General features: G+C 47.1%; 1 protein-coding gene across 1 annotated transcript; it reads right to left on the reverse strand.

Annotated features, from left to right (window-relative positions):
* Window positions 1–154: 154 nt before the first annotated feature.
* On the reverse strand, window positions 155–27,362 carry LOC130517736 (transmembrane channel-like protein 3). Its single transcript, XM_057019823.1, has 26 exons — window positions 27,261–27,362; window positions 23,398–23,550; window positions 19,084–19,897; window positions 18,259–18,445; window positions 15,170–15,286; window positions 14,556–14,699; window positions 13,375–13,450; window positions 12,366–12,447; window positions 12,178–12,284; window positions 11,526–11,624; window positions 9,074–9,216; window positions 8,616–8,763; window positions 8,499–8,542; window positions 8,181–8,328; window positions 6,600–6,709; window positions 6,429–6,507; window positions 5,606–5,851; window positions 5,309–5,437; window positions 4,907–4,974; window positions 4,153–4,281; window positions 3,865–3,975; window positions 3,539–3,664; window positions 2,428–2,506; window positions 2,163–2,205; window positions 1,777–2,077; window positions 155–1,092 (listed from the first exon to the last, which is right to left on the reverse strand). The coding sequence occupies exons 1-26, from the start codon at window positions 27,360–27,362 to the stop codon at window positions 210–212; spliced, it is 4,668 nt and encodes a 1,555-aa protein (XP_056875803.1). The 3' UTR covers window positions 155–209.
* Window positions 27,363–27,804: the final 442 nt, after the last annotated feature.

The raw sequence follows: 27,804 nt of genomic DNA on the forward strand, positions 1-27,804 counted from the left end.
ATACGTATATAAATATATATAAATGATTGACAGGCACGTTTGAAGCCATATGCTTGCTTTCATAGTCACCTGAGTTTATGAGTTTAACAGATATATTCTATTCTATTCTATTACTATTTAAAATGGGGGAACAAATGAGACAAAGAAGTCAGGGCACACTTCCCTCACTGGCTTTATTGTATATGACATTTTGTGGTCCATACGTGACATCACACGTTGGAGCAGACCAGGTCATGTGACTCAGCCAGATTCAGGTATAAGCTGCCTTTGGATCTTTTCTGGGCCACCTCAGATCTGTTATGGATCACTTGGATGTACTGGTCAGTGCTGCTGTGGTGTTGGTCGCTGCTCGAGCCCGGGGAAGCTGAGTCTGACTCAGTCTGAGGAGTCTCTGGCTTGGTCCTGATCTTGGTGGTCTTCAGGGGTCTCGGCCTCACTGGGGACCGATGCACGGAACACAACTGAAGACCGTCTTCTTCTTTCACACTAGTACGGAATTTTGAGGCCAAATCATCAGTTTCTCCTTCACCGTCGTCCTGCTTGGCCTTTCCATATCTTCTAGTATTACTGTGTCTTCCTTTGGACCCCTGGTTCTTGATGTGGTTCTCACTGTAGAAGTGTGACTGGTGGTCTGCCAGGAAGCGGTGGTCCTGAGGCCTCCTCTTGTGTTTCAAGTGCTCCTCACCCTCCCACTCTTGGGTGAGATGTGAGATGTGAGGCCTGTGAGAACGTTGTTGGCATTTGATGTTTTGAGGAGCAAAACACTCAGAGTTGCGTGGACAGAGCTCCAGGATCTCTGGAGGTTCTGCGATCAGGTAATGGCGTGGAATGCGTGTTGCTGAGTGGAGCAGCTTCCTTCTGGGCACGTGCTCGTTGACGATGATGTAGCGAGTGGTGTGACCTTGTCGTCCTCCATAACCCTGAGCAGCGGAGCTCCCCGGAGCATTGCCAGGATGTATGGAGCGTACGGTTCTCCTGCAGGTGGGCTCGGTGTGGATTCTGTCAGAGCCACAGCTTGGAGGGTCGCGGGCCATGTGGTGATAAGATTTGGACCTGCAGGTACCAGTAAGTCGACCTACAGATGGTGGAGGTCTGTTATAGGAAAGAGCCACACAGAAGACCGTGAGATGAATGTGAGATTGTGATCCATCCAGAATTGTGTCTCTGTTGCAGTGAATTTCTAGAGCGTCTTTGCATCTCAAATACTCCCAGGCAAGTTTTGTGATGGAAGATTTTGTGTAGTTACTGATAAATGTAACCTTTTCTGAGTAGAACCTCTGTGAAATTACTGTCATAAGCCCATGGTTGCTCCTTGGAGCAGATGTTCTTATTGGTAACCTCTACTCTGGGGGGAGGGGGAGGGGGGGGGGATACCCTGCTGTCTACAGTGTTCTGAGTGGGACTGCCGGCAAAGTTTTGGCAACAACCTTGGTCCCAATAATTGGTCTCATCAGACCAAAGGACATCCTTCAGTTGACTGTGAGTCAACATGTCCGTTCCTTTTCCTTGTCAGGCTTGTATACTGTCATTATTGGAATGATGGTTAGTCCAAACAAGGGGGGGTTGGCAGAACCACGTCGGCCCTCGCTCAGTGAGGTGAAACAACCTAAAATTCACCCTTAATTTCCTTCCCAGCAGGGACCAACTGCAACTGTAATCTGCTACCTTCACTAGTCAGGTCAGCACTTCACTACCTAATCATCAGCCAAGTGATGCTCTCATTAGAGGCACTATTAGTTATTGGACTTGTCAGGGACGCGACCTGATAAAAGTCACCTGTTGGTCCTGTCTGTAACTGGGCCAGTCCAGTTGGGTACGCGCTCCGGCCTGTGTTTTGGTACTTTGGCCACTGTCGGACTGTGGACACATCCAGCTACGCTCCCTCTGTCCTTCACATCTGCTGCAGCTGCTGACTGGGCGATGGTGCGGATGCTGTTTCCACGGCGAGAAGGAGACTGGACGTTTTTGACGCTGCTGTAACGTTTGGGTGACCCGGTGTGGATGGAGGCCTCTTGGCTGCTCAGGTCACTCTCTGGTTCGTGGTTCCTGTCTGCCACCTCTGGAGGCTGACGCCTTGCTAAAGTTCAGTTAAACACAAGTGGCCGAGTGAAATCAGGAGCGTAGAGAAACCAGTCAGGAGGTGAAGAAGACAACAGAATTACCAGCAGCTATTTGGAAGACTTTCTTCTTGTCCTTAGTTCGCTCCTAAAGACAAAGGATTCAGTAGAGAATCTTTAGGTCGAGATAATGGGAGGGTCATCCTGCTGTAACCTGCAGCCCTCTACAACAAGAAGATCTAGAATTGTGGTTTTTAACCCTGGGCCAACAGTACGGACACTGAAGCTAAAACTACTGTACGTGAAGCATTTGTTGGTGAATGAAAATCCAGGGAAAGTAAACATTGATAATAAATGATCAGAAACTCACTGTCTGTAGCTGCATCCTCAGCTGGTTGTTGGTGAATTTGAGGGATCTGGCGATGGCCTGAAGGTAGTAGATCAGCATACTGCAAAAGCAACAAGCCCAACATGTTTCTCGCCTCTGTCACTGCAGGGGATTGTGGGTAATGTTAATGATGGAAGGGAGTAAATTTCAGGTTAATGTATGACGGCCACAGCGAGTGTGAGATCTTCAGGTGAGCGAAGGGGCGATCAAGAGGAGAGTCCCATTGGTGTTAGCATGATGGAGCCCAAACATTTCCTCTGTGCTCCTCACCTGCAGCCTTGTGGCTGAAGCAGGAATGATGACACAACTCTTCAAGCCTTCAGAGCCTTCCGAACCTTCAGAGCCTTCAGACCCTTCCGAACCTTCAGACCCTTCCGAACCTTCAGAGCCTTCAGACCCTTCCGAACCTTCAAACCCTTCCGAACCTTCAGAGCCTTCAGACCCTTCCGAACCTTCAGAACCTTCAGAGCCTTCAGACCCTTCCGAACCTTCAGTGCCTTCAGACCCTCAGTGCCTTCAGACCCTCAGTGCCTTCAGACCCTTCAGCGCCTTCAGACCCTCAGTGCCTTCAGACCCTCAGTGCCTTCAGACCCTTCAGAGCCTTCAGACCCTCAGTGCCTTCAGACCCTTCAGACCCTCAGTGCCTTCAGAGCCTTTAGAGCCTTCAGAGCCTTCAGAGCCTTCAGACCCTTCAGCGCCTTCAGAGCCTTTAGAGCCTTCAGAGCCCTCAGAGCCTTCAGCGCCTTCAGAGCCTTTAGAACCTTCAGAGCCTTTAGAGCCTTCAGACCCACCAGACCCTTCGACTCCTTTCATATTATTGTATTGTGGCCTTAAGGCATCCTTCGAATATTCTCATTAATCTAATTATTTTATTAAAAGAATCTTTTTTAAAGAAAAACTGAAAGTTTATGACAAGTATTCTCAATATTCCCTGAGCAGCTCTAGAGCTCAGAAGATTGAACAGGCACAGATCTGGAAAAAGTTTGGCACAGCCCGAACTCTTCCCAGAGTTGACCAAGAACCCCGAGGCACTCTGGTTGTGTGTGTGTGTGTGTGTGTGTGTGTGTGTGTGTGTGTGTGTGTGTGTGTTTACAACAGAAGCAGCAGGGCTGGCAGCACCACGATGGGGCTGCTGATGTAACTCGTCACCGTTCTGAACCACAGTGGGAAATCATTGGCCACAGTCTCAGAAATGATGTCGTAAATCTTCTCTTGACCACTGAAACACACATTTGGTGCTCAGAGTCACTAAAAACATTCCAGATTCCTCAATGTGCTTGTTTCAAAGATCAATTCTTCCTGACCACCGTTTGATCGTTTCACCGTCTGTCAGTATCATCTGCAGGTGAACCAAACAAGTTCCTTGAATGCTGGATCAGACCCCTACCTGGGGCATCTGCTGCCTATAGGATGCTTTACCTAAAGGGCCCACAGTGCTGGGAAGGTCGGTATCTCACGATGGCAAAGATGGTGGGCAGCATACACAGGAAGAGCATGAACAACAACATCGCCAAGTAGAAATTATTTGACCTGAAAGTCAACAGAAGGATCTAGAGTTAGAAAATACACACACATTTCATCTTGATCTGTGAGTCCTGCATAGAGTAAAACGTGCCGCCACCAGTCTATACAAGACATTGATCAGAGTTATTGATGATTGATCAGATGTACTAAATGTGTGTGTGTGTGTGTGTGTGTGTGAGAGACCTGGAGGCTCTGAACACCTGCTGATGTGGAACATTACAGGTGAGGACAGCCCAGCTCCTGAGATACATCAGACCAATGAGTTTCAACACATTAAAGGCAGGAAGACATGGTGAGAAAAATGCTCCCATCCTGGGGAAAGACACACACACACACACACACACACACACCACACACACACACACACACACACACACACACACACACACACAGGGTCATGGGCCGGTCGGCTTCTGAGCCTTTTTTGTTAACAGCAGCTCATTTAGTGCTGGACAGGCTATAAAGGGTGAATTACATCCTCTATTACAACTGTGTTGGGCCAAGGTGACTCAGTGTGACCGATAATCCTCATCAGTTCAGACATACCTGATGGTTCTTTGGTTAAGGACCATTCTAGCCTCTTCCAGGCTTTTCTTAATGTGAAGTTATACCATAAAGTATTATGTCCGTTTGTGTGATACTTTATGTTCTTTTTACTCTCTTTTTTTGTAATTGTATCAAAACAGAAGGGACCTTTTTGGAAATTTATAATCCAATGAATATGAACTAATATCAGAAACCGCATTAAACTCTTTTTTATCACAGCAAATAAACAATTTAGAAGGATTCAAATTGTTTCTACACGATAATAAGGCAAAGGCATTAAGCCTCCGCTGGATTTATGTTTCTGCATGAGAGAATCTGGTGGATACAACATTCAAAGTTTAGCAGAAAATCAAAATAGCTGCACCAGAACGTGACTAATATTTCAACTTACCAGATCATTCCTTGGTTATAGATTAGATGCAGAACATTCTCTGCTATCTTGAACTCCCCATATTCAGGCTGTGAGGAAAGCAAGAGAATGTGCCTTAATGAGCTGGAGGCCGCTAAATAAGCTAATGTCCAACGTTTAGCATTTTGTAGTTCTCCAAACAATTTCACTTCCATCTCATGATAATGGCAGCAGTGTTTTAGCAATAGTTTTGGAACACCTTCTAGGTTCCTGAGTCCATACGTGGACCATAGAGGACCATATTTGGACCATATTTGACATATTGTTGACAAAAATTGTGAGGGTTGGGTTCGGGTGTCTTGGTTCTACTCCGCATGGTGCTTCCATGTGAATCACCGTGGTAACTGCTGTCACTGCACCAGTGTTTCGCACAGGCCAACTTACAAATTTGCTCTCTAAATCCCAGCAGCAGCAGTCACTCAGGTAGCGAACCACTAAACCTCTGATGAAGTCGATCAGCAGGATACTGGCCACCGTGAAGATCATGTCAATGATGGACAGCTTCAGCATTTCCTGGAGAGACACACTGATGTCACACCTTCTATCCAAGCCTGTCCATCCGAGTTTGTCAAGGAACACTACCTTTCATCTAATCTAATCCACTCCACACCCTCCATGATCCATCCCAACAAGTCCACTTATCTAACAGCCCAAACCCTCACATGCATGCTGGGTAACGACCTGTCCAACGTAGGTCTCCCAGCACTGGTCCTGCTGGGAGAGGGTGTTCTTCTCAAACAGAGCGGTCTGGTTGGAGAAGCTCCTTCTATGACTTGTTTGATCCAAGACAGTTGCTATGGTTACTGTTGTGGTGTTATGTTGCTCAGCGATGTAAGCCACTGTAGGCGGGTGACCCCCCAACTCCTGCTGAGAGATGGTGGCCAGCAAGGAACTGGAGTCAGAGAAGTTACCTGGAGACACCTGAAGCTGGAATACAAATGCAGACAAATTCAAAGTTATCACAACTATTCCCAAAAAAAACATGCATCACGACACAAAGTTGTGGGTCAAAGTCATTATTTGTGACTGGTTTTCACACGCTGGTGTGTTGGGTCAGACCACCTCGGCCAGTCTTTGACCCTGTTCACCACTTTTCCCTTCATGGAACACTTTTCATTGGTGCTTCATAGATCCAGTTTTCTAGATTCAACTTTGAGGACATCAACTTTGTTGCCTAATACATCCCAGATGCCCCGATGAAGGAATAATCCAGTCAGTGGTCAATGTTATACCTGCTCAATGTACAGCATGATGCATATATGTAAACAATATGTTTGCTCTGTTTAATATTAGATATTAAAAAACAATTGTCAGTCACAAAATACTTGAAAGTGTAACCCCCCCCCCCCGCCCCCCCCCCCCCCCCCATTTTAAGCCATTTTAAGTTGTTAAAATCACAGTTCTCATCATCACACAGCTTCTCCAAAAAGCAAAATATGATATCTTATATGAAGGGTGCACCCACGTTAGTAATGAATCACACTTTTGATAGTTTTGTACTCACAGAGGAGCTCATACTGTTAACTTTGTCAAGAAGGGCAATAATGAGGCTGTAGAGGTTCCCCAGGTACAAAACCAGCACTCTGAGGACAGGAAAAGGTCTATTAGTAGAGAAAGCTGTCACTGGTACACTGGTATATTGAGATGAGGCTGTATTCAACAGTGGCGGGCTGACCTTGCTAACTGGAATCTGAGTGAAGTGCGTGGATGGTACATCTCCATCTGAGCCACCAGCTCAAAGGCCGATGGAGCGATCATGGTGATGAGAGAAACCACCACACTCACCTCAAGAAAGGGGGAAAGACACCAACAGTGCTGACATTGCTGGGCTCTAAGCAAGCTAACCAGTTAGCCACAGCACAAGTGAAGCACTGCAGTCTCAGCAGAGGGGTGAAATAAAAGTTATTCTCATCTTTTCAGGTGGGGAAACCAACTGTGATCTCAACCCCCACAATCACAACTCAGCTACCAGGTCAGGTCTTATATGAATAATTAAGTTCTTCAGCAAATAATGGGGATTTGGAGATACACCACTGGCAACATCATGAACTAAAGTTGCTAAAAGCTTTTACTGGAACTATCCTGTCGTTCACACCGCTGGATGTTGGCAACTCCCAGTTTGTCTGATGTGCTGACCAGTTCACCAACTTCTGCTCATGAATATGGAAATAGCAACAGATCACCACATCTGTAGCGTTTGCTCTGTATTGGTTTACATTTCAGGTTGGAAGTCCCAGTCCTTTGATTTAGAGCCACTGGGTAAAGGACAGAAGTACGGATGCATATTTCTGCCACACATACAAAAACAGCTGCTGGGACTCACCACGTTATTTCATGTTTTTAGGTTATAACGAGAAACTTACGTTATTTTATGTTTTCAAGCTATAACGAGAAACACCACGTTATTTTATGTTTCTGAGTTATAACGAGAAACTCACGTTATTTTATGTTTTTAGGTCATAACGAGAAACTTACGTTATTTCATGTTTTCAAGCTATAACGAGAAACTCACGTTATTTCATGTTTTTAGGTTATAACGAGAAACGTACGTTATTTTATGTTTTCAAGCTATAACGAGAAACACCACGTTATTTTATGTTTCTGAGTTATAACGAGAAACTCACGTTATTTTATGTTTTCAGGTTATAACGAGAAACTTACGTTATTTCATGTTTTCAAGCTATAACGAGAAACACCACGTTATTTTATGTTTCTGAGTTATAACGAGAAACTCACGTTATTTCATGTTTTTAGGTCATAACGAGAAACTCACGTTATTTTATGTTTTCACATTATAAAGAAAAATTATCATGTTCATGTTTCCACGTTATAATGAGAAACTATCACATTATTTCATTTTTAACATTAAGAAGGGAAACTATTATGTTATTTCGTGCTTTTACGTTAAAAAAATCTTAAATTTTAAATGTTTTCACCTTAAACAAGATGAACGTGAAACGATTAAAACAAGAGGAAGAATATAGAATATATATGATCAAAGCAGAACAGCGCCACCTCTGGCTGCACACTTATTGAGTCTATGGGATGTTTTCCAAAAGAAATCTGATGAGTAGCCTAACACATGTAAGCCAGAGTATCGTTCTAATCACATGACTGAGTTCCATAGCTATGTATGAGATGTGATTATTCTGATCACCTAATTACTGCTGTACTGGATCGTTATGGTGACGTACACATGGGTTCCTACACGCTAGAACTGAAGCTAATGGAGATGATGTTGGCTCAGCTCTCTGACCTCGTTCTTCTCCCACAGCGTCAGCTCAGGCTTTTCCTGCTCCAGTTTCTGAGAACGTTCCACCACAAAGTAGATGATGTAGATGCTGCCCGCCAAAAACAGCAGCACCAAGATGTTAGCTAGTATCCGCAGACTGATCAGCACTGCTCTGAAAAACCACAGAACGACACACAAAGTCACATGGAGAAACGCACCTGGAGACTATGACGTCACTACAATACAGCAGAGGCTCCAGGAAACAAGATGTTTCCAGACGTTTTGCTCCAGTGCCTCTGTCATATGTATATATCTATAGGGGGAGGGAGAGCCGATGCTTACAGGCTGGTGTCTTTTTTCTTCTCCTGCTCGTCCACTATGGCTTCCTGTACATTAAGAGACGTGTTGGTGACCATTGGTGACACAGAGACGGTCTCTAACGTTCATTTCCTTGCTGACCTTGATGTTGTTCACAATAGCAGCCGCTTTGCTCTCAGCAGCCTCTGGATTCCCGATCAGGTAATCCCAGGCACAGAACACCCTCCAACAGAAGGTGAAGTTCTCGTCAGAGGTGCTGGCCAGGTTCAGACGGGAGTTCTTTGCCATTCTGCAATTGGGAATGAAATCTAAGTGACCAAAATGCTCATCAGAAACATTATCAGCCACTTCATGTTCTCCTCCTGGTGCTGCTTTCCTTCTGGATTAAGGAAGACATCTCAGGCCCACATTGGGGAGGGGGGCACTTGTGGTAATCTATCACAATCTTTCTAGTACTATTCTGATATGGTAGATTTCAAACAGCGATCGGCTTTCTTGAACCACCTGAATCACTGCGGTGAAACCAAACACTTTTCTGTCCCACAGGTGTGCTTCCACACAGGTGGACGACCCAACTGCGTTTTAAAGAAATCAATTACTTTCTCAACAGAAAGATGAAGCTGTAGGCGAACACAGCCATGCCAACCAGGAAGTAGGCGAGGGGCAGTCGGTACCCCGCACTGCCGATCTTCCTCACTCTGCCGTAGTAACCATAGAATAAGACGGAGTACTGCAGGTAACCCTGTGGAGGTGAAACACAAGACGAGATCATACTCATGCAGTTTGGGAAATATGACACATTAGTCTACTAGGAGAGCCCCCTGTTTGCATATAGATGTCCCTGGACGCACAGGTACAGGTTACAACACCTTTCTGGTTTTCTATCTTGTGTTTCTGTTGTGTTTCACCTCCTTCAGAGGATAAGGAAGAGTTAGTCAGAGCTCAATTATGGAACATTAATTACTCATACTCATTACTGATACTAACACTGTTTTTGTATTTGCTGAGCACAAGCTGATTATTTAAATCTGTTACTTCACCTATAGGATTATTTAAACACATTGGACAGTGTGAAGTAAATAAAAAGGCAGTAAAACAGTCTTGAACAATCTCAGTCTTAAAATGACTTTTTTTTGGTGTTCTATACTGCTTTTTCCCTTTCGGAGTCATGGGTTTAATGACTTTAACAGTGTTTACCGTATTGGCCCGAATATAAGACGGTGTTTTTTGCGTTGAAACAAGACTGAAAAAGTGGGGGTCGTCTTACATTCGCGGTCTAGACATTATACCCATTCACAACGCTAGATGGCGCCAGATATATTTAAAGCGAATGCTGAACTTAACGTCCCAGGCCAAAGCGAACCCCTGTCACGAAGAAGAAAAATAAAAATAGCGGTAGCACGAAGAAGAAAAATAAAAAAATATCGGTAAGAAAGAAAAGAGAAGAAAATAAGAGAAGAGATAACAGAAAATAGAGAAATGTAGCGACAATCTGGAGAAAAGTGGGTCGAAGATATAATCATTTGTTTCAGATGTACTGTAATTTTTTTCTGTATAAAAATTAAATTTGGTGTTCAAAAAGTCTTTTTTCAAACTTGAGTCTTGAAAAAGAGGGGGTCGTCTTATAATCAGGGTCGTCTTATATTCGGGCCAATACGGTAATTCTCTTTAACAATGTTTAACTCTCTTTAACAATATTTAACTGTTTTTAAAAATTGTTCAACTGTTTTTATCTCTGTTTAAAGCACTTTAACAATGTTTAACTCTATTTAACTATGTTTAACTAACTAATGTTCAAACTCTTTTTAACAATAACTCTCTTTAACAATTTTAACTACTTTTAACAATGTTAAACTCTCTTTAACAATGTTTAATTACTTTTAATAAAGTTTATTGTTTTTAACAAAGTTAAACTCTCTTTAACAATAACTCTCTTTAACAATGTTTAGCTACTTTTAACAATGTTAAACTCTGTTTAACTTTGTTTAACTGTTTTTAACTACATCTAACTCTCTTTAACAATGTTAAACTCTCTTTAACAATAACTCTCTTTAACAATTTTTAACTACTTTTAACAATGTTAAACTCTGTTTAACAATGTTTAACTGTTTTTAACTACGTCTAACTCTTTTTAACAATGTTCAACTCTCTTTAACAATAACTCTCTTTAACAATGTTTAACTACTTTTAACAATGCTAAACTCTGTTTAACTATGTTTAACTCTCTTTAACAATGTTTAACTACTTTTAACAATGTTATACTCTGTTTAACTATATTTAACTCTCTTTGACAATGTTTAACTACTTTTAACAATGTTAAACTCTGTATAACTTTGTTTAACTGTTTTTAACTATGTCTAACTCTCTTTAACAATGTTAACTCTCTTTAACAATAACTCTCTTTAACAATGTTTAGCTACTTTTAACAATGTTAAACTCTCTTTAACAATGTTAAACTCTCTTTAACAATAACTCTATTTAACAATGTTAAACTCTCTTTAACAATAACTCTCTTAACAATGTTTAACTACTTTTAACAATGTTAAACTCTGTATAACTTTGTTTAACTGTTTTTAACTATGTCTAACTCTCTTTAACAATGTTAAACTCTAACAATAACTCTCTTTAACAATGTTTAGCTACTTTTAACAATGTTAAACTCTCTTTAACAATGTTAAACTCTCTTTAACAATAACTCTCTTTAACAATGTTTAGCTACTTTTAACAATGTTAAACTCTCTTTAACAATGTTAAACTCTCTTTAACAATAACTCTCTTTAACAATGTTTAGCTACTTTTAACAATGTTAAACTCTCTTTAACAATGTTAAACTCTCTTTAACAATAACTCTATTTAACAATGTTAAACTCTCTTTAACAATAACTCTCTTTAACAATGTTTAACTACTTTTAACAATGTTAAACTCTGTTTAACAATGTTAAACTCTCTTTAACAATGTTAAACTCTCTAAACAATGTTTAACTGTCTGTGACAAATGATCCATCAGATTTCCTGCTAATGCCCTTCTGCTAATACTAAGAAGATTCTTGCCCCAAGAGACCAGATGGTGTCCAAGTCCTGGGCTGAAGCCACTTGCTCTTTGGGGATAGTTTTACTTCTTGTTGTCCCAAAAGGAGCTCCAGCCAGCAGCTGCAACACACAGGTGCACAGTAATTCAATAATTAATGTACATTATTACTGTATGTAATAATGGACTCTAATGCCATTATTTTTATACTCTGTGCTTTTTTGTGGAGCCACCAAAACTGGTCATCTTCTTCTACGTTTGGCTGTTCCCCTCAGGGGGCCACCTCGTGGGGCCACTCTCTCCATCTGACCAGACCTTCTATATTGCTTCTTCTTCTCCTCTCACACCAACTGACTTCAGATTCTCTTTCTCCCCAACCATCCTTTCTCCACCTCCCAACACGATAGTTCAGAGGTTCCTGTCTCACCTCATCTTCCAGCCTGTCCGTCACTATAGGGGTTGGGGTTTGGAGCTGAACAGCACCGATGGGCTTGGATCAAGGCTCATTTTTATGCTGAATCTTCTTCCTGATGCGACTATCTACATTTATCTGGTCTTGGGACAAGCTCAGGAGGACACTGGCTTGTGTCCCGTAAATCCAGCATTGGTCTCCAAAACTGGAGACTGAGATTAAGAGAACAAGTCTCCATGTAGAGCCAAGAGAGATGTGCTGACCTCAGGGAGGATAACGAAGGCTCCCGTCATGATCGACAGAACGATGTTGATACCAAACAGCCAGCGCAGGAAGATGAAGTAGGACGCCACGCCGGAACCAAAGTGACCTCGGTGGAAGAGGAGACCCAAGCAGCATCAAAGACGGTTCGAAACGTGCAAGAACAGATGGAAACGTGGAGGTGACTCACTTTCTATCTTCTTGATCCTCACCTCCCAGGGAATAAACAGGACGGTGACGTTGTAGAGAAGACGGGAAATCTTTTTCAGTAGCTGCAGGATCACAGACGGAGGGTTCGTGTGACCAACCAAACGCCACATTCACCAGGATGTCATTGATATTACAGTTCTGGCTCTGCTCACACCGCGTTATTCTCTTCCATTTGACTGGAAATTAATACACCAACAATAATTTATACACACAGTTTTTTTTAAAAAGAGTTCTTTTTAAAATGGAAGCTGTTCATGGTTTGATGGTTATTGTGAAGAATGAAGCTTTTAGCTCCACTGACTGGAGTTCTCTATAAACAAGCACCTAACGTTTAAAATGACTAAATAATCAAAAGCAATTTATTGTGATGAGGCCTTAACATTTTAATTAACGTCAACTGTAACAGCAGGCCGTAAATTCTCTGCCCAGCTCTGGCGCTCCATTTATCCCCTCTGATAAGCACATTATCGTTACTGGGCAGGAACAATCACACGGTGAAATCTAGCTTCATCAGCAACAACATAAAAGAAACAAGAAAAGTGTATTTAAACAGTCCACAATGGCCCTATTGAGCTGGAAACCAGTACAGAGAGGATCTTACTATACTGGGACAATGTTGCCACCTGAAGGAGGAAAGAACCTGAAATATCGACCCACCAACGAGCGATAGAAAGGGTGCCTTGCTCAGGGGCACACCAGCCCATGATGTGTGTGGACTGTCCTGTGGCCTCGGCCAGAGCTGCTCCGACCCCCCAGGAGGAAGCCAGCAGGGTGTCGTTCTGCAGAACAGTGTTCTCCCCTCTCTTGGTGACAGCTCTGAGAGCTTCTAAAGGTTCTTTCCTGAGTCCTCAGAGTTGTAAAATGCTCTGAACAGGTCTACGTGGTCACCGCTGGGGGGGGGGGGGGCCCCAATGAACAGTGTTGGGGGTTGTTGTGTGTAGGTGCCTTCCTATGTGGCTCAATCTTTTTTACAATAAGCTCCCACTTACATCAGCTCCTGCGTTCTGGTACCCTCTGGTTCTGGTCAGCCGCCCCTCATACTTCACAACTATTATTCTGGCCTGTCTGCAATCAGGGACCCAAAACAGAGAAGAGGCTGTCACAGCGGACACGACTTGTCTAAAGGTAAAATCAAAGGTAAAATCAAAGGAAATCATTTGCTTTGGTGCAGAAAGCACCAGCTCTCCCAGTAGGACCATTCCAAAGTAGTCAGATTAAAGGTCGTGACAGAGGAACCTTTCCTCAACCTGGATGATGCGTTCAGGACAAATCAGTGACTTGGGACGTGAAATAGGAGCTGTTCCAGCAGTGGTGGTAATAGGCAGAGATGAAAGGGTATAAAAGGCAAAGTGATGGCTGTAATAAAACCTGGGCAGTAATAACAAACTGCCCCTATAAACGCCCTTATCCACCCTCAGCACATCTCCTCCCTGCCGAGGGTCTCCTAATTATGTTGAAGCCTCCAGCACACACATGCACCCCCAGAGAGCATTTAGCAGCAATCGTGTATATTAACACATGTGGGAGCTCCGTGGGGGCTATAAAGGCTTCATATAGCAGCAATCGTGTATATTAACACATGTGGGAGCTCCGTGGGGGCTATAAAGGCTTCATATAGCAGCAATCGTGTATATTAACACATGTGGGAGCTCCGTGGGGGCTATAAAGGCTTCATATAGCAGCAATCGTGTATATTAACACATGCGGGAGCTCCGTGGGGGCTATAAAGGCTTCATATAGCAGCAATCGTGTATATTAACACATGCGGGAGCTCCGTGGGGGCTATAAAGGCTTCATATAGCAGCAATCGTGTATATTAACACATGTGGGAGCTCCGTGGGGGCTATAAAGGCTTCATATAGCAGCAATCGTGTATATTAACACATGTGGGAGCTCCGTGGGGGCTATAAAGGCCTCATATAGCAGCAATCGTGTATATTAACACATGTGGGAGCTCCGTGGGGGCTATAAAGGCCTCATATAGCAGCAATCGTGTATATTAACACATGCGGGAGCTCCGTGGGGGGCTATAAAGGCCTCATACGTGGTGATAGAGGGAAGAACCAGCCGGTCGGTGGCGTCTGTGGAGGCTTCCCTCACCACCTTCACCTGTCAGTTATCCAGGCGTGAACATGCCAAATCACACGTGGAAGGAAAAACTGGGCACTACTTTAGGACTTTGAGCTTGCGTCTCATTGGCCAAGGTCGGGTCCGAATGTTGGCGATGATTTCTTTCTGGTACTGAATGTTCTGGAACATCTCCTCTGGATCGTTGCTGTCCATTCGCTCCTCGTCATCTTCGTCGTCTGAGGCGCTGCCGGATCGAAGAGTCGAATGAGCCTCTGAACACGTGATGTTCGCACTTTCTATTCAATTTAAAATAAATATATAATGTAAAATATAACTCACACACACACACACACACACACACACACACACTTACACACACACACACACACACTCTAACAGTTTGCTGTTTTTAATAACTGACAGGGTGGAATATTTACCAAAATACCCACATTAAATAAAGGGAAATACAGACACATATATGTTTTTTCTAAAGTTTCTAAATTGGTCGAATCAGAAATCAAAAGAAACCCTTGAAATTCCGCCGGTGATGGCGGATTCTTGCAGATAAAAGTCGGATGTTTGGAAGGCTAAAGCCCTTAAAACCCTCCGATCTTCATCCAATGACGTCTTTATAAAGCTCGTTCTGAGCTGCGCCTTAACATGAATAACGACCCTACAGAACCGGGGCGTTCAGGTAAGGGGGCTGGTACTGACCCCTGCCGGTCCGGGTACGCTGAGTAGATCCTCCTGGTGGTCTTCCTGATGCTCCTGTGTCTCTTGGCTGCAGAAACACCTCTGCTGCTGCACAGCTGAAGAGCCTCAGAACTCATCCTGGAGGGAGTGAGAAGCTCAGCACCACTGGGCTGGAGACACCCCCCAGTAGGGTCCTGGAGACACCCCCCGTTAGGGTCCAGCTCCCCCCACCATCCAATCACAGGGCAGCTGGAGGCTTAAAGGGGCAGTAACAGACGTCCAGGTGCTGTGCTCATCAATGACTGAGCATCGTTATCGTTGGGGGGGGGTTAGGAGAGCAGGTTAGGGTTACTATGATGGGGGGGGGGGTTAGGAGAGCAGGTTAGGGTCACTATGATGGGGGGGGTTAGGAGAGCAGGTTAGGGTTACTATGATGGGGGGGGGGGTTAGGAGAGCAGGTTAGGGTCACTATGATGGGGGGGGTTAGGAGAGCAGGTTAGGGTTACTATGATGGGGGGGGGGGGGGTTAGGAGAGCAGGTTAGGGTTACTATGATGGGGGGGGGGGGGTTAGGAGAGCAGGTTAGGGTTACTATGATGGGGGGGGGTTAGGAGAGCAGGTTAGGGTCACTATGATGGGGGGGGTTAGGAGAGCAGGTTAGGGTTACTATGATGGGGGGGGTTAGGAGTGAATGAATGAATGAATGGATGGATGGATGAGTGAGTGAGTGAGTGAGTGAGTGAGTGAATGAGTGAATGAATGAATGAATGAATGAATGAGTGAATGAATGAATGAGTGAATGAATGAATGGGGTTTGCCACTACGCTAGTGTGGCAGGGGCGGAGTTGCTAATGTGAATTCTGTTGTTCTGAGTTTAAGCAACATGAAGGAAAACCTCAACCGTTCAGGCATGAAGGCGTGTGAAGTCCAGACCAAGAACCTGGAACCCTGAACCCAAACCTGGATCAGAACGAAGGTTCCTGGTCTGAACAGTGACCTTGCTGAGAAGGTTGTGAAAGAACAAGTGTGAGTGTTGTCAGCTGTAAATCAGCTTATCTTCATTCCTGGTCTCTTCTTCTTCTTCTGCCGTATTTCTGGATCCATTAGTCCCAGTTCAAAGGTTCCAGGTTTTACTGGAACTCAATTTTAAGCCTGGACAATTTGGGCTCTTCTCCCCGAGGGCTGAACAATCTTTATAAACCACGTTGTTGCTCCATTAGACGCTGATGTAACGAGCCTGACGGTCGATTCTCAGTTTGGAAACACAGCAAGAACATTTTAACATTTGAGTTAAACTCATTTTGTTACGTTGTTACTAAAAGGGGAAATATTAGGTTCATATTTCAGAGTGAGACCTTCTGATGGTGAAGCCACCACAGGATTCATGGTTTCATTCTACTTCCTGTTGCTGTCACAGCCCGTTATGATAGTTACAGTGGCACAAGGCTTTGTGTGTCTGTGTGTAGAGTGTGTGTGGAGTGTGTGTTTGTGGGTAGAGTGTGTGTTTGTGGGTAGAGTGTGTGTGGAGTGTGTGTGGAGTGTGTTTAAGGTGTGTGTAGAGTGTGTAGAGTGTGTGTAGAGTGTGTGTGAAGTGTGTTTAAGGTGTGTGTAGACTGTGTGTAAGAGTGTGTGTAGAGTGTGTGTGGAGTGTGTTTAAGGTGTGTGTAGAGTGTGTGTAGAGTGTGTGTGGAGTGTGTAGAGTGTGTGTAGAGTGTGTGTAGAGTGTGTGTGGAGTGTGTGTAAGCGTGTGTGTAGAGTGTGTGTGGAGTGTGTGTAAGAGTGTGTGTGGAGTGTGTGTAAGAGTGTGTGTGGAGTGTGTTTAAGATGTGTGTGTAGAGTGTGTGTGGAGTGTGTGTAGAGTCTGGGTAGAGTGTAGAGTGTGTGTCAGGTGTGTGTAGACTGTGTGTGGAGTGTGTGTAGAGTGTAGAGTGTGTGTAGAGTGTAGAGTGTGTGGGAGTGTGTGTGGAGTGTATAGTGTGTGTGGAGTGTGTGTAGAGTGTGTGTGGAGTGTAGAGTGTGTGTAGAGTGTGTGTAGAGTGTGTGTAGTGTGTGTGTAGAGTGTGTGTAGAGTGTCCAGTGGGTGTAGAGTGTGTGTAGAGTGTGTGTGTAGAGTGTGTGTAGAGTGTAGAGTGTGTGTAGAGTGTGTGTGGAGTGTGTGTAGACTGTGTGTAGAGTGTGTGTAGAGTGTGTGTAGAGTGTGTAGTGTGTGTGTAGAGTGTGTGTAGAGTGTGTGTAGAGTGTGTGTAGAGTGTGTGCAGGAATAAACGTCCCTCATGAGCTCAAACACATTTGAGGCCTTTGAACGCTGAACTGAATGAGGTGTCATGACTCAGCTCCACCACCAGAGGGCGCTGAAGCACCAGCTGAGCTGCTGTTATGAAACCTCATTTCCCCCTTTTGTCTGACTGCAGTACTGCTGCAATATGGACGGACAGGGTGGGGCCCACTGAGTGTGTGTGTGTGTGTGTGTGTGTGTGTGTGTGTGTGTGTGTGTGTGGTGTGTGTGTGTGTGTGTGTGTGTGTGTGTGACTGCAGTCTGATACTGAAGACATTTCACGGGCGGGGTCTCTGTTTTGTCACTTCTTCGTTCGCTGTCTTTTTGTGTTTTTCCAGTAGCAGGAAACCGGAGTGTTGTAAATATCCTAAAGTCTGGAGAGGAGCCAAAGGTTGGTCGGCCCGGCGAGGCTCTTAATATTCCCGTCAGGTGGAGCTGCCTGATAACTGTCTGGCAGCTCAGTTCAGCAGACAAAGCTCATCCTCGTTATCAACAAAGACGAGAGAGGAACACCTCCAGGAGCAGAGGCAGGAGCAGAGGTTCCCACATCATCCCCACCATAAACAGCCTCCCAGAACCACATTAATACTTTACCCAGTTGTCTTTACAATGACCTCAGCTGACTGTTGCTACAGTGTAGCGTACCGCAGTACACACACACACACACACACACACACACACACACACACTGGAGCCACATCCTGTTTTATTAATGGAAAAGAAAAGGGGAGCAGCAGACTGGTTTAGTCGGGCTGCACCTCTATTGTGCTATATAACATACATATATAATCACGACCATTACAGAGCCTTAATGGAGCACCACTCGCCCCACTGACCTCTTTAGAGAGGCGGGAGAGGAGCGAGCAGCTCTGGCCTCAGCATCCGCCTGGAGAGGCATGAAGGTGCTGACAGCAGGTCTCTGAGCCAGGGAGGATCTGGCTTTTCCAGCCACCAGGCGGCTCCTGAAGTGGATCTCTGTGGGAACAAAGGCTGCAGAGGAAGCTTTAATACCAGCCGAGGCAGCTGTTCCCACAGGACAGGATGATATCGGAGGATCTTATGAGCTCACGTTCGTAGCCACACGGAGCTCCACACAGCAACAGTCCTGTGGAGCTCAGCCACATCTGGAAAAGGGATCTCTGGTTCTGAAACACCCTCGGAACTGAAGTGGGTTCTCTGTCAGGCACCGACGCCTGGTGGCTGTAGGTGTCCAGGAGCGGTGTCTTCAACAACAGCCATCGCCATGGTGACCAGATGTATCAATGGACCCACATCCTTTGGCCCAGGACTCCTTTATTCCGTCACTTTGTTCCACATCAGAACTTTCATGTGCAACATTCCAGACCCAGACCGGCTGTTTCAGACCTGTTTCAGGAGCAGTAATTTAATGTGCAGGTTTCCTTCCAGGTCCCACCTGACATGAATGATGTTCCCGGGTTCTCAGAACCCCAATCAGCAAGAACCCAGAGGTTGGGGAGTCTGTGATCAAGCTGATCAGCCACAGGTGAGGCAGCAGGTTAACCACGCCCCCTGGTGGAACCACACAGTTTCACTTTGGTTCCTGCAGCACTTTCCATGGTTCCTGTTCTTGCTGCCTTGCTGCGGTCCTGGTCAGGAACCTGTGAAAAGTGCTGATGGAAAACCATCATCTGGTCTCAAACATGTAAATGTAAAGAGCTCTAGACCCCTGAGCTCTAGACCCTTGAGCTCTAGACCCTTGAGCTCTAGACCCCTGAGCTCTAGACCCCTGAGCTCTAGACCCCTGAACTCTAGACCCCTGAGCTCTAGACCCTTGAGCTCTAGACCCCTGAGCTCTCGACCCTTGAGCTCTAGACCCCTGAGCTCTAGACCCCTGAGCTCTAGACCCTTGAGCTCTAGACCCCTGAGCTCTAGACCCCTGAGCTCTAGACCCTTGAGCTCTAGACCCCTGAGCTCTAGACCCCTGAGCTCTAGACCCTTGAGCTGTGGACCCTTGAGATGTGGACCCTTGAGCTGTGGACCATAGAACTCTGGACCCCTGAGCTCTAGACCCCTGAGCTCTAGACCCCTGAGCTCTAGAGCCTTGAGCTCTAGACCCCTGAGCTCTAGACCCTTGAGCTCTAGACCCCTGAGCTCTGGACCCCTGAGCTCTAGACCCCTGAGCTCTAGACCCCTGAGCTCTGGACCCCTGAGCTCTAGACCCCTGAACTCTAGACCCTTGAGCTGTGGACCCCTGAGCTCTAGACCCCTGAGCTCTGGACCCCTGAGCTCTAGACCCCTGAGCTCTGGACCCCTGAGCTCTAGACCCCTGAGCTCTAGACCCTTGAGCTCTAGACCCTTGAGCTCTAGACCCCTGAGCTCTAGACCCCTGAGCTCTAGACCCTTGAGCTCTAGACCCCTGAGCTCTAGACCCCTGAGCTCTAGACCCCTGAGCTCTAGACCCTTGAGCTGTGGACCATAGAACTCTGGACCCCTAAGCTGTAGACCGCTGAGCCCCTGAACAACAGCAACAGCAACAACAACAACAACAACAACAACAACAGCAACAACAACAATAACCTCCACCCTAAACACCCACTATCTGAGGATGTCTGAGGTGTTTAGTTTATCATCACTGGTATTTTTATTCCTTTGATCTCAACAGGAAATGCAGGCGGCCATCTTGGATGCCTGTTTATGCCCCATGAACGGCTCTGAAGCCCCCACCGCTAAAATTCAGCCTCTCGTGGGCGTTAAAGGAAAGGGAAAAAACAGAGAGTGGGGCTGTGTTGGGGGAGGTGATTCCACACACACACACACAACACACACACACACACACACACACACACCTCCTCGGCTTCCTGCTGGATTTGGGGACAACCCTAACCCTAACCTGCTGACCGGAGTGCCTGAGAGGGGGCGTACGGAGGAGCAGGTCAGACCAGAACCAGGAGGTTTTAGGGGTATTCCAGCAGAACGGTGCCTCCTTGTCCCCCAGCACCTACCCCAGAACTCCAACCCTAACCCCCCCGCCGGCGCTCCTCCTCCTTCTGCTGCTTTTATTTTTCCTGGCAGTGTTCACCTCCTGCAGCTCCGTCAGTCTGTCAGCAAGAACCGGCAATACTGAGGGAGACACCTCTCCACCAGAATCAGAACCAGATGCTGGGCCCGTCCTCCACATTTCCTTCCCCCTAGTTTTCTGCTGTGATGCCTTTTGAATGTCTATGCTCGGCCCTGTTCCTCTACTTGGTTAGAGCACATTTTCTAACTCTTAAAGTTCATAATTGCTCAGGCAGGACGTCAGGTGATGGTGCTGAGCCTCGGCTCAGACTGTCTTGCTGATCCTGGATGCGGTCCGTGTAGACCTGAAGACCAGTTTCAACGGTTTATAACGAGCTGTGCGGCCTCCATCGACCTGCTACAGAAGCTAGCGGTTCCTTCTAGCTTGGCCTTCAGCCCCCCTCTCCTCAACTCCTGATTTGTGGTAGTTCTGGAGCGGTGGGCTGGAACCGTTACTGGTGCCCCGTGGGGGGATATCCTGACCGTGGGGGGTATCCTGACCGTGGGGGGTATCCTGACCCGCTGCACCACTGCCTGGCACAGTGCTGCTGCAGTTCAGCCGGAGGCCAACAGGGGGCGGAAAAGGCTGCTCAGCATCGCAATTAGCAACAACCGTGGAGACTTTTCATCCGGATGAGAGGCAGATGCTAGCACGCTGGGGGTGTCCAGCGGACAATAATTGTCCATCTAACAATAATTCCAGCATTGTCAGTGCACGTACGTGCACTTTAGACTGCAGATTAGAAGTGCTGGTGAGCCTGAAGCAGGTTAGAGCAGCGGAGGGACTGTAGCCCCTGCTGAAAGGTCACGATACATCACACATCCACAGGAAGACCCTCCTGCTGCCTTCCCAGCATCCCCATCGCCATAGCAACTGTCACTGGATTTGAGCAAATCAAAGCAGACTTGCATGAAAGGCGAGATCTCCACACCTAACAGAGATGATCATCACCGGACAGGAGCAACCGGACAGGTCACCCTCTGAGGCAGAACCATCAGGGTCAAAGGTCGCCTCCTGACCCCCCCCGGCCAACCGTTTATCGGTGGTCTCCGGATGGTCGTGGACGACCTTGTGCGTCAGCTCCAGCTGCACTGCTGCGTTCCTCCAGAGCTCCAGCGGCTCCCCTCCCTCACACCAGCGCCTCGCTCACGTCCACCCACACGCTGCAACTATTTACCCTAAATTAGCCTCGGAGGTGCACGCTAATAGCTGCTCTCATTTAGCACTGGCTAACAGCCTGTGCATGTTGCAGCAGAACAAACCAGCATTAAAATAGCTCGAAAGTAAAGGAGGGGATTTTAATTAGTGCCTGGAGATGCAGATTATGGCCAATGGTGATCTGACCTATTTTAGAGCAAGTAGGGCAGCAAAGTGCCTTTGTCCCCAGACGCTAGGTGTCCAAAGACAGACGTGTGGTGGACGTGTGGACAAGCAGGAGACACTCTTCAGGGAGCCCCCAGAACTGCTGAAAACATGTAAAGGAAAGAGGTTCTGGAGTGTTTTCTCCTGGGAGGAGGGTCGAGTGGCCTCACGGTCTCACACACGAAGCTGCTAATGCATGTTAGCATCACGCAGTGGATACGAAGGATCCATCCACTTATACAGCACCAGGAACATCACGCCGACCAACACCAACCCCACGCCGGCAGGGAGGGATTTCACATGTTCTGGGGACGTTCCTGCACAGCGTCACAGAGACGAGCAACAGCGTGACATTATTATCCATACCTCAGATTTCATTCTGGGCAGTAATCAAGGAAAACAAGGAAAACCGGTGACAAGGTTGAGATCCAATATCAAAAATGCTAAAAATATGCATATTAGCACGTGTTTTTATTGTATAATCATCTACTGTGTGTGTGCAGCTGTGGTTCGGTGTTCACGCTGAGCCCCCCGGCAGCACCTTTGGTCCGGTTAGGCTCAGGTGGGCTCTCCTATGTTCTGGGGTCCAGACGGGTGGGTTCTGACCACCATGTTTGGTGTGGTGGTGCGAAGCAGCAGGTGAAGACGTCCTCACCCTGGCAGCAGCGCTCAGCCTCATTATGCAGCAGGAAGATGGAGCCTCATTCTGGGTTACACACTCCTACACACAGCCTCTAACACACACACACACACACACACTCTTGCAGAGCCTTGGTGTGTGGGTGCGGAGCAGATTTTCCAGGTGACGATAACAAGCCGGTGCTGTTGTCTCTGCTGACAGACAGTGTGGGAGGACAGGGTGATATAATAGACAGACTGCATGAAGTGCATGTGCGCGCGCACGCTCCACTCCAGCTGTTCGGTGTCTCAGCTTCGACGTGAGGAGAGTTTTTCTCATTATGAAATGCAGAATTGCTGTAAAATGATCACTACAGGGACCTGAAACTTCTCCTGGTCTTTACCTTGGAGCCTCAGAAGAGTTGTGAGGGGATGTGTTTCCTGTCCTGCGCCTGGTGTCCAGGTCTGGTTCTGGGATCTGGTTCTGGGATCTGGTTCTGGGATGTGCTACATTGTTTTCAGATGTGTCCCGTTGGAGGCCGACGCCCACTGGAGAAGAGTCCCAGAACGTAGCACGGTGTTAGCTCCAGGACTGTGGGGTTGGAATGTTGTAGCCCCCATCTCCACTGGCAGGTTAAGGAGGCCCTGAACACAAATGTAGGACCCTGAGGTGAACCAGGGACCCGTCCCGGGGGGGAACCGGCCTCCACCCATTGTGGACCCTGAAAGGGATGAGACTGTTGAGCTGCACGTGGCCTGTAGAGACCCTCTGTCACGCACAGGGTCGGCCGGTGGAACCACAGAACGCACATTTGGACTCACCGAAGCACAGACGTCCTCTGGTCTAATGTCCTTTCCTCGTGGTTCTCGGCCAAAATAAAACCGACTTGTTTTTTCTCAGTAGTGGTAGAGTGGCGTCTGCTGGTCTTCCTGTCCTCTGGCAGTCCTCTTTGGACTCTTCCAACTCTGCACCAACGACTTCAGCACGACACAACGGATGGTCCCAGCCCCATGGATCTCTGGGGACCACTGGGTGGTGGATCTCTGGGGACCACTGGGTGCTGGATCTCTGGGGACCACTGGGTGGTGGATCTCTGGGGACCACTGGGTGGTGGATCTCTGGGGACCACTGGGGGACAGCAAAGACAGCAGCACACATCAAAAGACCTCAGCAGCAGGAGGGTCCCCCTACATGAGCCTGGTCCTGCTCCAGGTTTCTTCCTGTTAAAGGGGAGTTTTTCCTGCCACTGTTGCTTGTTGGGGGTCAGGCCCTGGGATTCTGGAGAGGGTCTAGAGACAGTTCTGATTGTAACAGACGCTGATAAATAAAGACTGATCGATTGATTGATTGAAGATTGATCGTGTACTTTAAAAGATTGTTACCTTGTTGACCTGTGACCTTACAGAGGATCATCAAATGCTATCAGCAGACATTAGCATACCTACGCTGGGTGATATCTTCACCTCCGGTTCTTCTAAAGTCTGAACTGTCCCAGCCGGCCGTCCCACCAATCACTGGCTTGCAACACTGATTTCTAAGTGATCTGTTTAACATTTAGTAAACCATCACATTGTTCTCCTTATTTACTGTTGGGAAGCAAAATGGGAACATCTGAACACAACAGCAGACTTTTTCTTTCCTTGGGGATTTTGTTCTTATCTGTTCCCTGGATCTGAACCTTCTGAATAGGTGTCAGCGTTGATCCTTAAGAGCGTTCAGCGAGTGGAAAAGACGCCTCCATGTGAAGAGTCCTGGCTCCAGATCCCATCAGTGACAGCCTCAACTCCTCCTTTCAGCCTTTTCTCCTTTACAACCTGTTTCACCAGATCTTTTGTGATGCTAGAATCGACCTCTCTTGGTCTCCGTGATACGCCACGGTGACCTTTGACCTCCACAGACCTCTGGACCCCTGCCTGACCAGTGGGAAAGTTTTACCCCAGCGAACAGATCAACGGACACACATAATACCAAAGCAGCGGGGGAAGGGTGAGAGATCTGGAGCCTCCTCAGATGAGACTTTGGAGTATAATGAGAGGTCACCTCGTTGTTCACACCGGTAAACAACACAATGAAGTAGGGTCAAAGTTGTGTTCCAGCTCTGCTGAAGGCAAGCGTCACCTATAAATATATATATAATATTGTGACATTATCACATTTCCATCAGACGAGGCCCCTGAAGATGATGAATGCTTCTCTGATGATGATTAGATTGACTTTTCTTTGGGAGGGAGCCATTAGAATCCTCAGTGTGGGGGTAACATGTCAGGGACTCTGGCCGTGAGTGGGAATATGTGGGAGCAACATATTGTGGGATGCTAAACCCCCTCCTCCCAGGACGCCAGGCACATATGAATGTTTAATCTAGGTTACGTAACACTAATGTCATATATGATCAATTAATGAGGACGCCTTCCTGAGTGTTCGTTTAATTATTAATCATGAACCGTCTGTAGCTTTTGACTTGCACCATCTCCAACGGCATCATGCACAATCAGTCCAATCAATGGTTAGTGATCTGAGGGCCGGATGGGAGAGAGGCCCTCAATGCATGGGCCGGTCTGAGGACACACACACACACGCACACACACACACGCACGGACGCACGCACGCACACGCGCGCACGCACACACGCACACGCACGCACACGCGCGCACGCACACACGCACGCACGCACGCACACGCACACGCACACGCACACGCACACGCACACGCACACACACACACACACACACACACACGCACAGATATATACATATATACACACATATATACATATATACACACTCACTCAAGACTATTTGTCTCGACATGCTCTCCAGAAGCTGATCCGCTACAGCATTATACTCTTATTTATAGTGTCTTTGTTAAATACGCGAGTAATAGCATCATAAACATTGCAATGATACTGATGCTAAAACTGATGCTGCTCTGATGCTGCTCTGATGCTGCTCTGGTGCTGCTCTGATGCTACTCTGATGCTGCTCTGATGCTGCTCTGATGCTGCTGTGATGCTGCTCTGATGCTACTCTGATGCTGCTCTGATGCTGCTCTGATGCTGCTCTGATGCTGCTCTGATTCTGATGCTACTCTGATGCTACTCTGATGCTACTCTGATGCTGCTCTGATGCTACTCTGATGCTGCTCTGATGCTGCTCTGATGCTGCTCTGATGCTACTCTGATGCTGCTCTGATGCTGCTCTGATGCTGCTCTGATGCTGCTGCTCTGATGCTACTCTGATGCTACTCTGATGCTGCTCTGATGCTGCTCTGATTCTGATGCTACTCTGATGCTACTCTGATGCTGCTCTGATGCTGCTCTGATGCTGCTCTGATGCTGCTCTGATGCTGCTCTGTTGCTACTCTGATGCTACTCTGATGCTGCTCTGATGCTGCTCTGATGCTGCTCTGATGCTGCTCTGATGCTGCTCTGTTGCTACTCTGATGCTACTCTCTGATGCTACTCTGATGCTGCTCTGATGCTGCTCTGATGCTGCTCTGATGCTGCTCTGATGCTGCTCTGTTGCTACTCTGATGCTACTCTGATGCTACTCTGATGCTGCTCTGATGCTGCTCTGTTGCTACTCTGATGCTACTCTGATGCTACTCTGATGCTACTCTGATGCTGCTCTGATGCTACACACACACGCACAGATATATACATATATACACACATATATACATATATACACACTCGCTCAAGACTATTTGTCTCGACATGCTCTCCAGGAGCTGATCCCCTACAGCATTATATTCTTATTTATAGTGTCTTTGTTAAATACGCGAGTAATAGCATCATAAACATTGCAATAATACTGATGCTAAAACTGATGCTGCTCTGATGCTGCTCTGATGCTGCTCTGATGCTGCTCTGATGCTACTCTGATGCTGCTCTGATGCTGCTCTGATGCTACTCTGATGCTGCTCTGATGCTGCTCTGATGCTGCTCTGATGCTGCTGTGATGCTGCTCTGATGCTGCTCTGATGCTGCTCTGATGCTGCTGTGATGCTGCTCTGATGCTACTCTGATGCTGCTCTGATGCTACTCTGATGCTACTCTGATGCTGCTCTGATGCTACTCTGATGCTACTCTGATGCTGCTCTGATGCTGCTCTGATGCTGCTCTGATGCTACTCTGATGCTACTCTGATGCTGCTCTGATGCTGCTCTGATGCTGCTCTGATGCTGCTCTGATGCTACTCTGATGCTGCTCTGATGCTGCTCTGATGCTGCTCTGATGCTGCTCTGATGCTACTCTGATGCTGCTCTGATGCTGCTCTGATGCTGCTCTGATGCTACTCTGATGCTGCTCTGATGCTACTCTGATGCTGCTCTGATGCTGCTCTGATGCTGCTCTGATGCTAACCCTAACCCTGGGCAGTGAGAGACAGGCAGAGCTGCAGGAGTCTGGTCAGGGAAGCGCTGCGATGCTGCTCTGATGCTGCTCTGATGCTGCTCTGATGCTGCTCTGATGCTGCTCTGATGCTGCTCTGATGCTACTCTGATGCTGCTCTGATGCTGCTCTGATGCTGCTCTGATGCTACTCTGATGCTGCTCTGATGCTGCTCTGATGCTACTCTGATGCTACTCTGATGCTGCTCTGATGCTACTCTGATGCTGCTCTGATGCTGCTCTGATGCTGCTCTGATGCTGCTCTGATGCTATGCTGCCTCCCTGTGTGATGGGCACCGACAGGACAAAGGCTCAGATACCTGTGGACACGGTGGACGTCCCGGGGTGCAGACAGTTCCCAGATTAGGGAGGTGGGTCGATGGGAGAGTGTCCCCACTGGAGTACAGAGGGCTTCACCAGCAGAGGAACAAGCATCCGGGCGGACTGGCCTTTCCGTAGACTTCCTGCTCCAGCAACCACACAAGAGTCGGGATATTGTCTGTGGCCTTCTCCTCTTCCTGGATCTGGGTGGACTTGTGGGTGGACAGCATCTTCCAACCAGTGCTGCAATTCCTGGAGGACCAGGAAAACTAACAGTTCTTCCATCCTAATTCCCTTGAGCTGGGAAGATCAAACAGGAGAGCAATGTGCATGGGCTCGCCTGTTGTGCTGTGCTGGGTCCCATAATTCTGCCCATGCTCCTTACTGGCCCTCATACCGGGTGGGAGTGGGAGCGAATGTTTCCCGGAGAAGAGGCACCATAGCTGGGTTAGCCACTGCTGAAGAGGGTGGCAGAGGAGAAGCTGCTGGAGCGATGAGCTGCATGATGATGGCCTCCAGCCGAGCTGAGTCGGTGGTGGGGAGCAAGTCCAGGCGGTCCGTTAGGGAATCTACAGAGGCGTGGGGCTGCTACCCCACTGAGTCCTGATTTACAAGAACATTGAGCACCTGCTCGGTCTCTGCAGGGTCCATTATTAGCCAGATAATTACCTC

The sequence above is a fragment of the Takifugu flavidus genome, chromosome 2 (genome assembly GCF_003711565.1).
Source record: "Takifugu flavidus isolate HTHZ2018 chromosome 2, ASM371156v2, whole genome shotgun sequence".
Taxonomy (NCBI): domain Eukaryota; kingdom Metazoa; phylum Chordata; class Actinopteri; order Tetraodontiformes; family Tetraodontidae; genus Takifugu; species Takifugu flavidus.